General features: G+C 36.9%; 2 protein-coding genes across 2 annotated transcripts in view; one reads left to right on the top strand and one right to left on the bottom strand.

The window, feature by feature from the left end:
• Nucleotides 1–13,826, bottom strand: part of LOC141284452 (uncharacterized) — a 256,898-nt gene that overhangs the window by 134,848 nt on the left and 108,224 nt on the right. The window lies entirely within an intron of this gene.
• LOC141284664 (uncharacterized) lies at nucleotides 544–11,349 on the top strand. Its single transcript, XM_073817656.1, has 2 exons — nucleotides 544–1,214; nucleotides 9,482–11,349. Exons 1-2 carry the CDS (start codon nucleotides 689–691, stop codon nucleotides 10,759–10,761), a joined length of 1,806 nt encoding a protein of 601 aa, XP_073673757.1. The 5' UTR covers nucleotides 544–688; the 3' UTR covers nucleotides 10,762–11,349.

Here is a 13,826-nt window from a genome sequence, read left to right as displayed (position 1 = left end):
TTATTTGTAGAAAATATATTTCTGTAAATATATTTTTTGGCCAATTTTTGTATATTTTGAAATATATTTCAAAGTACATTTTAAAATTTATTTATTTTTATCGTATGGGATCATTCAGTAAAGAACAGTGTTAGGAGTCAATTTCAACGGGGTTATTTATTTTTTATAAATTCAACTATCATTTTCTCTTGTGGACTATTTTATGTGAAATATCTTAATCAGGTCAGTGTGTTTTTCTCCTCTTATATTCACTATCAAAGACTGTTGATGCTCAATACCATGATGCAAGTCTATAACTTTAAGTCATTTTCATTTATTTGTGCAGATCGGCTTTTTAAAGAAAAACAACAGCGCACCTTATAACAAAGTCATTTCACCCGCATTATTTTCCTCCTTTCGGCGCTTCACACTCCAGTCCAGCGGGTGGCACTAAGACAATAACTTCTGTTTGACAAACACCATTAAACATAAGAAGAAGATTAGTTACACTGCGCTCTCTGTTGTTTTGTTTGATTCTGTTTATAGTACAATCTGTGAGAAATGTAGTTTCTGTAAACAGAAAAGTACAGTTTTGAATCAGATCAGTAAATACCTTTGCTATTCTCATCCTTATATCTGTGACTAGGTTTTGAAGCAAGCAGGAATATCTGGAGAAGTATGAGCTGAACTGAGATCTGCTGCTGTGAAGATGTTTATTAAAGTAGAGAGTGAGGAGAACACGAGTGAACTAGAAATCTGGAGAATAAAACACGAGGAACCAGAGCCTTTGAGAATAAAACATGAGGAACCAGAGCCTTTGAAAATAAAACATGAGGAACCAGAGCCTTTGAAAATAAAACATGAGGAACCAGAGCCTTTGAAAATAAAACATGAGGAACCAGAGCCTTTGAAAATAAAACATGAGGAACCAGAGCCTTTGAAAATAAAACATGAGGAACCAGAGCCTTTGAAAATAAAACATGAGGAACCAGAGCCTTTGAAAATAAAACATGAGGAACCAGAACTTTTAAAAATAAAACTTGTGGAACCAGAACATTTTAGAATAAAACAGGAGGAACCAGAACCTTTGAGAATAAATCAGGAGGAACCAGAACCTTTGAGAATAAATCAGGAGGAACCAGAACCTTTGAGAATAAAACTTGTGGAACCAGAACCTTTGAAAATAAATCAGGAGGAACCAGAACCTTTGAGAATAAAACTTGTGGAACATGGAGGTTGGTGTTTTATCTTCATTCATCTTTAGTGACTGTTTGTGGTACATCAGGCTTTCATAATACTTCATAATGAGCTTTAATAATACTTACAGCAGTTTTAGATTTAGTTAACTGTAATAGAAACAAGTTTTAAAGGGGATCAGTTTGTTGAAAAGTATATATGGGGGCAGTAACACTTTCGATGAAGCCCCATTCATAATACATTACAATGGTATTTTTAAGGCATTATAATGAACACATAATGCATTATATAAAAAAAACTAAGTTATATCATCTCATGAATAATTATAACAATTTTAATACATTATAATACTTGAGTATTTGTGGTTCTAACCTAAGATTGTAATTATTTATAAGACACAATTGACGGAATATTAAATCTAGGTAATTTATAATGTATTATATCATATCACATGTATTTTTTACATTATATTTTAGTTTTATTTTGATGGTCCCCTACTCTATTAACTATAAGCAACATTCCAACTACATGTCAACTAACACTCCTTTATTATTATTATAAGTCTAGAATTAGTAGACTTAGGCTAGGTAGAAAATTCACATACTTGCAAAGTTACATATTAGTTTGTCTTTTGGGGATCCATCAAAATATGGTGTTAGAATATATTTAGCATAATACTAATAATAATTAGCTGTCATGCAGTTGCAGAGTTACTTATCAAAAGCTGTCTAAAGGGTACCCTCAAAATAATCAAACTGATAATACAAATGTGTCATGTTACACATTCATCTGAAACATGATGATACGAGATGATACAACATACTATAAGATTTTTATAATGCATCATGAATTCATTATAATTCCTCAAGAATACTCTTATAAAGTATTATAAATGCAGGCTTCACAGAAAGTGAATTATTTTATGAACAGATCAAACAAGGCTGTAGGGCTGGGCGATATGGCAAAAATGTAATCTCGATAATTTTTTCCCCATATTGAACGATAACGATATATATTTCGATATAAGCTGTTGATGTTGCCAGCTTTAAAATAGTATCCCAACAATGACTAAAGCCACACAAAGTAAAGGGTTCATTGAACTACATTTTAAAGTATAGTTTATTAACAAAAACAGATTACAGATTTGGCCTTAAAACTTAAAACACCTTACTAAAAAAATTTTAAAAAATAAAAGTTGTGACAGAGTATGGTAAATGAGAGTAAATGTACAAAATGTAAACATAAAATGATTGTAAAAACATAATTTGTAACAATTATTTATTTATTTATTTGTTTATTTTCTCTATTATAGGTTGAGCTATTTAAATTAGAGGCAACCACTGCATTTTGAAACAATCTACAGTATAAATAACAAAAAATTACAACAGAGTTCTTTCTTAATCGTATTAAGTGCAGATAATTCAGCCATAATCAAAGTAGTGTAAGAAATATAGTCTGCCTCGACCCAGATTCCACTCCACAATATATGTTTAATTATGCTCATTTCCCAAATTGGCTGAATTATTATAGAGAAGAAGAAAGTCAACAGTTTTGACCATTTGGGATAATCTCATCCCAAGCAAAAGGTGACCAATTGTAGAATGGGAGCGGGTGTGAGACACTGAGAACCATCTCAGACAAAGGGGTGTCAGAACTTAATTAACATACAGATCCCAGCTGTTACAACAGGAGCAACTTCATTTACATTAGGGTAATAAACTGTAATGCTATAAAATGTTTGAGCAAAGGATGTTCTGGGTTCATTCCGACTCCGTTGAACCCAAGGTACAACATGTACTTTGTCACTGCTATGCTGCAATAAACATCTTCATCGAGATCTTCTACGTCCTCATCACTTTTTCTTACATTGGCGAGCCACCCAACGAGGATTTCCGAAAAAAGCAAGAAAAGGTAAGAAAAGCAGTTTCTTTCTTCTATGCTGTTTTTGTCAGGGAACCCCCTCGTTTAAAAAAAATCTAGAAAAGAAATTGTAAGGATTGAAGAAAATATAGTTTATTTCGTATTGGCAGGAGGAGTTCTTAGGCCTATTCTATACAATTCTGTTTAAAATTCTAACGGAACTGAATTAACCCGACATAGTGTGGTGACAGAACTGTATTGGAATTGTTGTTTCTAAAGTAACTGAAGCAAAGCGTTTAAGTTTAAAGTTTCTAAAGTAACTGAAACTTGTTGTTGGTCTCTTATAATTCTGTTAGGATTCTAATGTAATTGAATCAACCCGACGCAGTGTGGTGGCAGAGTTGTATTAGATCTGTTGTGTCTGAAGTTGTAAGTTTCTAACGTAATTGAAACGGACTGAGATGATGTTATAATTCTGATTGAATTCTAAAGTAACTGAATTGATCCGATGTAGTGTGATCACAGAATTATTTCATGATATTTGTGTTATAGTGTAGTGAGTCCGACGTACCGTGACTCTGTGAAGTTTAAAACAGTAACCCGAAGCAGTGTGGTTTTTAGCCTGACGCAATGTGGCACTGTTTTTTAATCTGATAAATATCAGTTTGAGCCCCGAAGAACTGTGGCTAGATAAAGGCTGTTTAAAAAACTATATAACAAAAAAAAAATAAAAAAATGTTTTGTTCGATGCACTGTGACAAACATTGTTATATATTTTTTAAACAGTTGCAGAAGTTGAAACTGTAAGTGCTTGTTTTGCCTGAAGTGTGAGACATTTGTTATAATTCTGTTAAGATTCTAAGGTAATTGAATCAGCCCGATGTAGTGTGGTAGCAGAGTTGTATTAGGCCTATTGTTTCTAAAGTAACTGAAACAGAGTTGTCGTTTCTAAAGTAATTGAAACAGAGTAAGTTGTTTTGATAATTCTGATGAAAGTAAACTGTTTTAAAAATATAACCTAAAACCCGAAGTAATGTGGTTTTTGTCCGACATACTGTGATAGTGTTACATTTTTAATAGTTTAGTGTAGTGAAGTCTAAGGCCTGACGGAGTGTGGCCATGTCCGAAGAGGTAAAAATTTGGTTTAGAAGCCTGATGTAGTGTGGTTGTTTTATTCATTTGTGTCCAAAGCACAGGAGCTGTGAATAATTAGACTAACAGCTATCTTAAAGTAACTAGATAATGTTCAGTCAGTAAAGGAATAAAGCCTATTAAATTGCTGAAGACAATTTAATAAGATCATGAAAATGGAAGAGCTGATAGTAAAATACATCGCTAAGCATGGCTCAGTAGGAATGTTTGATGGGATAGAGAAGGCAGATGACCCATATGAGTGGGCTATGTCTCAATTCAAAAATTGTCCCAAAATGCCTAAAAACAAAGAGGGAAAAGTTGCTAATGCACTTCAAGCTCTTTTTGCTTCATACACGGTAACTAAGAAAAGATTAGAAGAAATAAAAACAGAAAACAAGTTGCTAAATTCTCAAGTCAGCTGCTATGTTATGTCTTTGAGAAATTGCGAGGCTGAAGAGATCATTTTGAAAGAACAGATAGTGAAATTGACAAAAGAAATTTCAAAAGCTGAAACAGAGAGGGAAACATTTAGATCTTTGCATGAAGGGACAACTATACGGTTGGTACATGCCCAATCCAATTCTGAATATGACGAGAAGAAGTGCAAGGAAGCCTTTAGTCAACAGCATAATTCTTCAGATGATTCTGTGAGGTTCCCAATAGCACCAGTGCGAACAAGACAGTTTGGAAATAGAAATGGAAATGAGAGGGTTCTTGATCAAAGAACGGAAAATGGCCAAGCTGTTAGACAGCTGTCTTTTATGGACTTCCAAAGTCTTGTTGCAGCAGTGGGTACTTTTGAGCCTCATAACATGGAGCCTGTAGAGTTCTTGTCAAAAATGGAAAAGGTAGTGGATGTTTATAGTGTGTCAGACGAAGATGCTTGTAGACTTCTCATGATCTGCATTCCTCGCTCATTAACTAGTGCTCTCTCACAGGAAATTAGAGACAAAAGAGCAGACAGAGGGGCAAGGAGAGAGGCTCTACTTAGACTTGTTGCAACTGATTTGGTTAACTTGAGGAAGATAACTGAAGTGACAATGGAACCTGGAGAGCATCCTCTAGCATTTGCTTCCAGGCTGTGGGAAATGTTTAGCTGTTACAGTGGTTTGCCAAATGCAACTAAACAAAATCTCATGTTTAAGTCTGCATTAATTGCACAGAGCAGTCCACACATGCGAGAAGCCATTGCTCTTCATGTAGATGCAAATGCACCATACGAGCAAATCATTTCCAAAATGACACAGTATTTTAAATGCAAATACTGTAGTCAAAGGAAAGCTGCAGAATCAAGACATCCAGTTACTGCCTTTGGCAGGAGAGATTATTCTGGATTATCTGATGGTTTCCATCAGAGACCAAGGAGATTTGAAAGAGTAAATACAGAAGGTGTTACTCTTTGTTATGCGTGTGGAAAAGCTGGTCACATTGCTAGACTTTGTCAAGAGAATGAGAGACCTCATCAAAGCTTTGTCTGTTATGCATGTGGAAAAGATGGTCACATAGCAAGGCATTGTTCGGAGAAAAGTAGGAAAGATCAGGAAGTTGTTTGTTTTGCTTGTGGAAGGATGGGACACAAGGCAAGACAATGTCACTTTTCACACAAAAGAAAGATGGGCTATCGTGATTTGCTTAAAAAGATTTGCAATTTAGAGACCCAGTTGGCATTGTTGAAAGGAAATAAGGAAAAGGCCATTCACACCTTGCCAGACACAGCACTGCAAGAACATGACTGTAGCTCAGTCACAAGCAGATGCTGATGTGAACTGAAGGAATTGTTTTATGATAGTATCATATTTTAGAAAAATATGCTTACTATCAAAAGGGGGGTGATTCTTTATGAATTATGAGAAATGTGATAATGGTATTGGTATTTAAATACAATTTATGAGAAATGATTTAATTGCATTCTGTGATTAGATTTCTGTAACTTTGATGTTTGGAATGTGAAAAGATTCTTGTGGGGGAAAGGGGGGGCAACCTCTTCTTTTTGATCTTGTTTCAGGTATATGCATCTAGATGTTTGTTGGAAAGGTGTAAACTCCTGGAGAAAAATGATCTGGTCATCCAAAGGACAAGAAGGCCAGCAGAACCAGTGGAGCCAGGGAACTTCCACAAGAAAAGAGACTTCTTAAAGAACAGAGTGACCATCAGAACCAGAAATCCAGAGATTTACAGACCTATAAGATCCAGAACTCCGCGCCTAAAAGATCTAGAAATCCTGAGATGCACCAGGGGATGGACTTGAGAGACCCGCGCAGACTGCAACTACACCAGTGACTGCTTCTAAGAATTTACTGTCAAATTGAAAAGAATATACAATGGAAACGAGAACCAAGGAAAGATCAAACCTTTTCAAAGATTATGGACAGCAATCGTTCCATGAAAATGGAAAACAAGTGGGCAAAGGACAGACCTACTCAAGAAATGCACAAAGACACAGACTCACTGCACACAACACTAGAATGACACAAATATATGCATACTCGAATGCAGAAAATATATTAATGTGTACTGAATGCACACACGTGGATAAAGCATGTCCACACACTAAGAAAACGGACCCAATGCACATGACACTAGAAAGACACAAATATATGCAGAAAATATATTATTGTCTATTGAATTTACACACATGCACAAATACTTTATGCTATTGATTGAAGTTTTGCTCCTTAGGCTTTATGTTTAGTACATTTAGATAATTCCTTTTGGTGTTATGGTTCCCAAGTGCTCCTCCCACAAACCCAAGAAAATATTTGTATGTCATTTTGCTAAATTTTAGAAAAGGTCTCTATGATAATTTTGCCTAATTGGATGGAGCGATAACCAGTGTGCATGAGGTGATGACCCAATGACGGGTAAGATTCTCTGATGGCCATTTAAGAGGACAACCTAAGCCAGGGCTTCACCGCCACTGGGCACCTGCCCAGGAAGGGAGGTGTAATCTGTGTAAGGGAGTGGATGTGATGCTTCTTCCGGGCCAAAAGCATCAAACGGGGGACTGTAAGAAATATAGTCTGCCTCGACCCAGATTCCACTCCACAATATATGTTTAATTATGCTCATTTCCCAAATTGGCTGAATTATTATAGAGAAGAAGAAAGTCAACAGTTTTGACCATTTGGGATAATCTCATCCCAAGCAAAAGGTGACCAATTGTAGAATGGGAGCGGGTGTGAGACACTGAGAACCATCTCAGACAAAGGGGTGTCAGAACTTAATTAACATACAGATCCCAGCTGTTACAACAGGAGCAACTTCATTTACATTAGGGTAATAAACTGTAATGCTATAAAATGTTTGAGCAAAGGATGTTCTGGGTTCATTCCGACTCCGTTGAACCCAAGGTACAACATGTACTTTGTCACTGCTATGCTGCAATAAACATCTTCATCGAGATCTTCTACGTCCTCATCACTTTTTCTTACAGTAGGCTACTCTCTAAATATTCAAAGTGCAAATTGAGACCGAATATTTCAAGCATGATACAGAGCTATAGACATGCACAACCTATTATAGCCTACATACTAATAACAGCCTAGATATGTCATGTAGCCTAATTTGCGTGCATTGGGGAGTCACTCTCTAAACAAGGGGGATTAAAATTGCTTTTGAATGCGTGTGCGTTTTTTGCTTTCGGTTTCAGTTTTAACAATCGCGCCACTTTTTAGATAGCCAAACCACTTATATAATGGAATTTGTGCTACCTTTTTTGTTGACAATTTCAACATCTTTTGGATAATAACTCGAGGTTAGTTTCACTCCACTCTCTTTTTTTTTTTTGTCGTCCTGGTGTTAAAGGTTGTATCAGCGATTTCTAACCTTAAACATAAAGTGTCAATTTCAGCTGATCTTTCTTCACGATCCGCTCGCTGCCTGCCCCATAAATTGTCTGTGAAAAAACCGCGTCTCTCTGGTCAGCCTAGGGTCCGAGATATGCCAAAAAAACAATCGGCACTACCAACCTTTCCACAGATAAACAAACAGTGTTCCAACCAATCAGCGTCAGGGGTTTGGTGTTGTGGACTTTCGCTCCGCCTCCCTCACATCCCAGCACCAGTAGGAAAGGTTGGTAGTGCCTTTTGTTTTTTTGGCATATCTCGGACCCTAGGCTGACCAGAGAGACGCGTTTTTTTCACAGACAATTTATGGGGCAGGCAGCGAGCGGATCGTGAAGAAAGTTCAGCTGAATTTGACACTTTATGTTTCAGGCTAGAAATAACTGATACAACCTTTAAGTTTGCTTTGCAAAGTGCGGTAGGAAATGAACTCTGTACTTTGACGTGCACACGCACGCTGCACGCTGATTGGTTGTTGTCGCATATTTCTGCTGTGTGATTGGCTCTTAGATTAATCCATATCGAGCAAAAAATGTCTAGAGCTTATCATCGTTGTTAACATAAATTTTATCGCGATTCGATATGATATCGTTTATCGGCCCAGCCCTACAAGGCTGATACAGAAACAGTAGTGTTAACTAAAGTCGTGGTAATGCGGTAGAAATACTAAAGTGCTATTACATCATTAGTTTCAGGGTTTGTACAACATTTTGGGAGAGAAATTCAAGAACTTTTCAATGACTTTTAAGTATTTCATACAACTATTACCAGCTCTTTAAAGCTCTAAAATAATCCAGTTTAAACATTGCTCAAAACGCGCATTCAATAGGCAGTACTGAATTCTTTATGTACTTACAGGCCGTCAGTCAGAAGCACCGACTGTCCATGCATCATTGTGAGTGGCCCACTTTATAGCCTTAATTTTATATTTACAACCTTAATCTCAGCTCTTATACTTTTAGTTTAGTTACTTTTTTATATTATCTGTTTTACATATTTAATACTTGGTCAGTTTGATTTGTTTGGTTAACTTTGGTTAAATCTTTTATGTTAATACTGTGCAATGCACAAACTTAAGATCTGAGAGATGGTTCAAGTCAGTGTTCATGATGTTAAGTTTAGAGATGTTGTGCATCCACTTATTATTAGTGTCACATTTTAGCATGCAAATAAAGGGGATAACTACAAGATATCGACCCTAAAAGTCAGCCAAAAAATCGGTAGCGCATAATCGGCAATTGACTGACGCTGACCTCTAAACATCGGCATCGGTTATAGAAAAATCCAAATCGGTCGATCTCTACTTTAAATGATCATTATTTTTGATATCCCACACACCAGCTCTACCAAATCTGCTTCTGGCGCCACCATCTGTAGGACTTATTGGCACTGCTCTCAAATGTTAGTTTGTTCATGTTTTTCAGCTTATAACAAGTTCCTAAATATGAATCATTTTACTTTCATTTCAGAGTCGATTAAAGAAAAAGAGGAGAATGAAGAATCAAGTCAAGTTGAGGAGAAAAATCATTTCAAAACAGGAAAACCTTTGAGTTGCTCTCAAGTCAAACAGAAAGATTTAAGGAAATGTTGCACCTGCACTCAGTGTGGAAAGAGTTTCACAAGAAAAAGAGATCTTGAGCGTCACATGAAAACTCATACTGGAGAGAAACCATTCAAGGAGCACATGAACATTCACAATAGAGAGAAGCAGCACACATGTGATCAATGTGGTAACGTGTATTTAGCAGCTTCAGGTCTGAGTAATCACTTGAAAGTTCATACAAAGGTGAAGCCACATTCATGCCATTTGTGTGGAAAGAGATTTTGCCATCTACAAAGTTTGAAAGTATATGAGAACATAAATACTGGTGTGAGAGAATGCATGTGTTCAAAGTGTGAAAAGATTTCTATTTCGGTAACTTATTTAAAACTGCATAAGAGGATCCACACTAGAGAGAAATCTTATGAATGCTCACACTGCAACAAGCGATTTAGTCAGTCAGGAGACCTGAAAACACATGAGAGGATCCACACTGGAGAGAAACCTTTTAAGTGTTCACACTGCAACAAGAGATTTAGTCAGTCAGAACATTTGAAAAGGCATGAGATGATCCACACTGGAGAGAAACCTTATAAGTGTTCACACTGCAACAAAAGTTTTAACCAGTCATCATATCTGAAAATACATGAGAGGATTCACACTGGAGAGAAACCTTATAAATGCTCACACTGCAACAAGAGATTTAACCAGTCATCAAATCTAAAAATACATGAGATGAACCACACTGGAGAGAAACCTTATGAGTGTTCACACTGCAACAGGAGATTTAACCAGTCATCATATCTAAAAATACATGAGAGGATCCACACTAGAGAGAAATCTTATGAATGCTCACACTGCAACAAGCGATTTAGTCAGTCAGGAGACCTGAAAACACATGAGAGGATCCACACTGGAGAGAAACCTTTTAAGTGTTCAAACTGCAACAAGAGATTTAGTCAGTCAGAAAATTTGAAAAGGCATGAGAGGATCCACACTGGAGAGAAACCTTATAAGTGTTCACACTGCAACAAAAGTTTTAACCAGTCATCATATCTGAAAATACATGAGAGGATTCACACTGGAGAGAAACCTTATAAGTGTTCACACTGCAACAAAAGTTTTAACCAGTCATCATATCTAAAAATACATGAGAAGAACCACACTGGAGAGAAACCTTTAGTGTTCAAACTGCATCAAGAGATTTAGTCAGTCAGTACATTTGAAAACGCATAAGATGTTTTACCCTGGAGAGAAACCTTATAAGTGTTCAGTACATTTGGATCCACACTGGACAATAACCGTATCATTTAACTGCATGTGGGAAGCGTTTTATTCGTCATCTGCTATATACAGTCATGCAGAAACAATCTTGTGTGTATCTCTGGCAGATTTACACATACTGGTCTGGCATGTATATGTATACCCATCCCTTCTTGTAAATTAGTAGGAGTGAGATCAGTCTCATTAGTTTCTCTTTTACTTTCGGTAATGATCATTTTGCTTGAGTCATTATTAAATGTTACTTTTTTATTAATACATTATATTTACATTTAATATTTTACAACATTGCGGTCAACTGATTGTATTTACATAAGAAAAAAAAATATTTTAGCTTTTAATAGTTGAAAGCCATGATGTTTTAGGTTTTGTTCGAAATATCTAAATAATATAAATGTAATTGAATTAAAAGCCTTTATTGTCTTAGTATTTTTTTGCATACAGTGAAATTATGAGCATTACTGCTGACTGGTGTTAGAAAACATGTACCACAGACAATATATGAGACTAGAGACTACAGACTGTACAGTATCATTATGAAAGTAGATACAACAACCGATGTGATTTCCCTGTGGGCCACTGTACAATGTGGGTTGGCCCATTGCTTCTTGTTACTCACCTGTGCCGTTTTGGAAAGCGCAATATTTGAATCCATTGGGGATGATTGTGCAGTAGTAATATTGTTTCGTTTGGCTTCAGTCGGTTTTGTCAAGAGCTCTGGTTTTTGATTCTATTTATTAAATGATGAGCTGTTTCCCCACAAAAGCTGTTTATTTAGCATAATGAACCCATCACCTCTGTTGACATTTAATCAAACTAAACAGCCTCTGGTCTCCTTCCCTGCATACCGCCGAAGCAGCAGCATTAGCCATTTAACTTTTTTGGCTAAAGGTTGAAGACCTTACCCCTTGAGTCAAAAGCAACGTCTTTACTAAAAATCCACAGGCAGGGAAATTCACAGACAGGAATGGTAGGAACACACAAGAGGTAACCTTGCAGCCGGACACCAGAACACCGAACACAAATCAAATAATAAAGACAGGTTAACCAGACAAAGAAAGATGATGGGAATAACTATATGACAGGAAAACCAAATATGGGTATATGGGAGAAATCAAGACAGAGAGAATGATGGGGGTGTAACATTATTCCCCCCTCCCGAAGGCGCAACTTGCCGTAGACAAGGAATGAAGAAAAAAGTGGACTGGTAGGAAGAACAAAAGAATGGAGAGGGCTGGGAAACAAAGTCTATGCAGGAGGAGGCTTCGGGGGAGGATGATCAACAGAGTCCAGGCCGGATCCGACAGAGGGAGGAGCTAAGGAGGAGACAGAAGGGTCCAAGGTGGATCAGACGGAGAGAGGAGCCAGGTCGCAACCATGATTGTAGCCCCCGGCAGAGCCGACAGATAGAGGAGCCATGGTGGAGGAAGGGCTGACGACTCCAGGGGGTCGCTAGACAGAGGCTGAGCAGATGGCGATGGAGACGGAGAGGATAAGCAGGGCCAAGGGTCTGGGAACCGAGGCAGAGATCGTATGTTTTGTTCATAGATGAATCAACTGTTCACTTGAATCATTTGAATGATCCATTTAAATAAATGCATTAGTCACTCATTAAAACTGTAATTTGCCACCACCTACTGGCATTTTTTATTTTGTATTTAAAAGTAGCATCTATATTTTATATATCTATTTTCAAAAAATTATATTTAAACTACTATTATTTCAAATGTATAATTGAGAATATATATTTATATATTTATAATTTCTAAAGAAAAATAAAAAAGGTGGCAAATGTAAAATATGCTTGTTCTTGTTTGGTACTTGACTCTAATTGCTTGATTTATTTTTGTTCCTGGACTTGTTTGAGACTTGATGGTAGGTACTTGAGACTTGCTCAAGACTTACCTACGTTTAATGCAGACTAAAACAAACAATGTGAATAGCTGCCAATATGAAAAACAATGCATTTGTCTGTTTGGAGCGAAATACAACATCACCTGGGCAGTAGTATGTATTTGGTTGGCATTCCTCATCTGTTTCCTCTTCCAAAGTGTTCAGAACGGAATCAAAGATGTTTTGGAAGAGTCTACTGTAAGGAGAACCACCATTGATTGTAATAGATGCTGTTTCATCAACTTCCCAGTTTGGGAAATCTATTATGTCCTGCAAATATACTACAATGCTTGATACACTAGCAGTGACGTATCTTGAAAGCAGTGCAAAACACAGGGCCTTGAAGATCTCCACGGCATCGGCCACACATAGCAAAGGTTTCCAAGCCTTTATCACTGGTTTTCCTGTGAAAAGCAGAGACGGCTTCAATTACGTGTGCCGCGCGCACTGATACAAGATGGTCTTAGATCTGATCTCTGGTCTGATCATTTTGCAGATTGCATGCACACTTTAAAGGTATGCAAGTACTGATTCTTTGTTGACAGACAGAAGAACTGCTTGCATTAGAGACCAGCTGTAATCTGTCTCTACACAGTGTATTTACACAGTGGAATAAGTGGACAGTTTCAATAAGGGGCACAGAATGTTTAGAAGACATTTTGCTAACTGGCAATAGTGGGCATCTCTTCCTCTTCCTGGTAAGGTCAGAGCATTGTACAGTATTCTAATTTTTTTGATTCGGTACACTGGAGATGACACTGCCTGCAGCATCTAAATACAGCGTCACTGGGGACTTCTTTAAACAATGTGCTAAAATAGTCATCCCCATTTCAGTGTAAAGGTGGGCACCAAATGAGTCAACTTGAAAATTGTGTACACACCCCGGTGTGTTATAGAATGATGTGTCTGATGATTGATTGTGTCAGCTGGGTCTCCAGTAAAATGTTGTCATGAAGCTGCACATATATATATATATATATATATATATATATATATATATATATATATATATATATATGCAGTGTTGGGGAGTAACTGATTACATGTAATGGCCTTACATAATTTAATTACAAAATAAATGTAACAGTAATTCGTTACAG

This window comes from Garra rufa, chromosome 14 (genome assembly GCF_049309525.1).
Source record: "Garra rufa chromosome 14, GarRuf1.0, whole genome shotgun sequence".
NCBI lineage: Eukaryota > Metazoa > Chordata > Actinopteri > Cypriniformes > Cyprinidae > Garra > Garra rufa.
This window is presented reverse-complemented; position numbering and strand designations above follow the sequence as displayed.

Excerpts from the sequence above, each read along its gene's own strand:
- LOC141284664 (XM_073817656.1), top strand. The coding sequence starts at position 689 with ATGTTTATTAAAGTAGAGAGTGAGGAGAACACGAGTGAACTAGAAATC. Across the intron at positions 1,215-9,481 it reads AAAACTTGTGGAACATGGAG|AGTCGATTAAAGAAAAAGAG; the intron begins GTTGGTGTTTTA and ends CTTTCATTTCAG.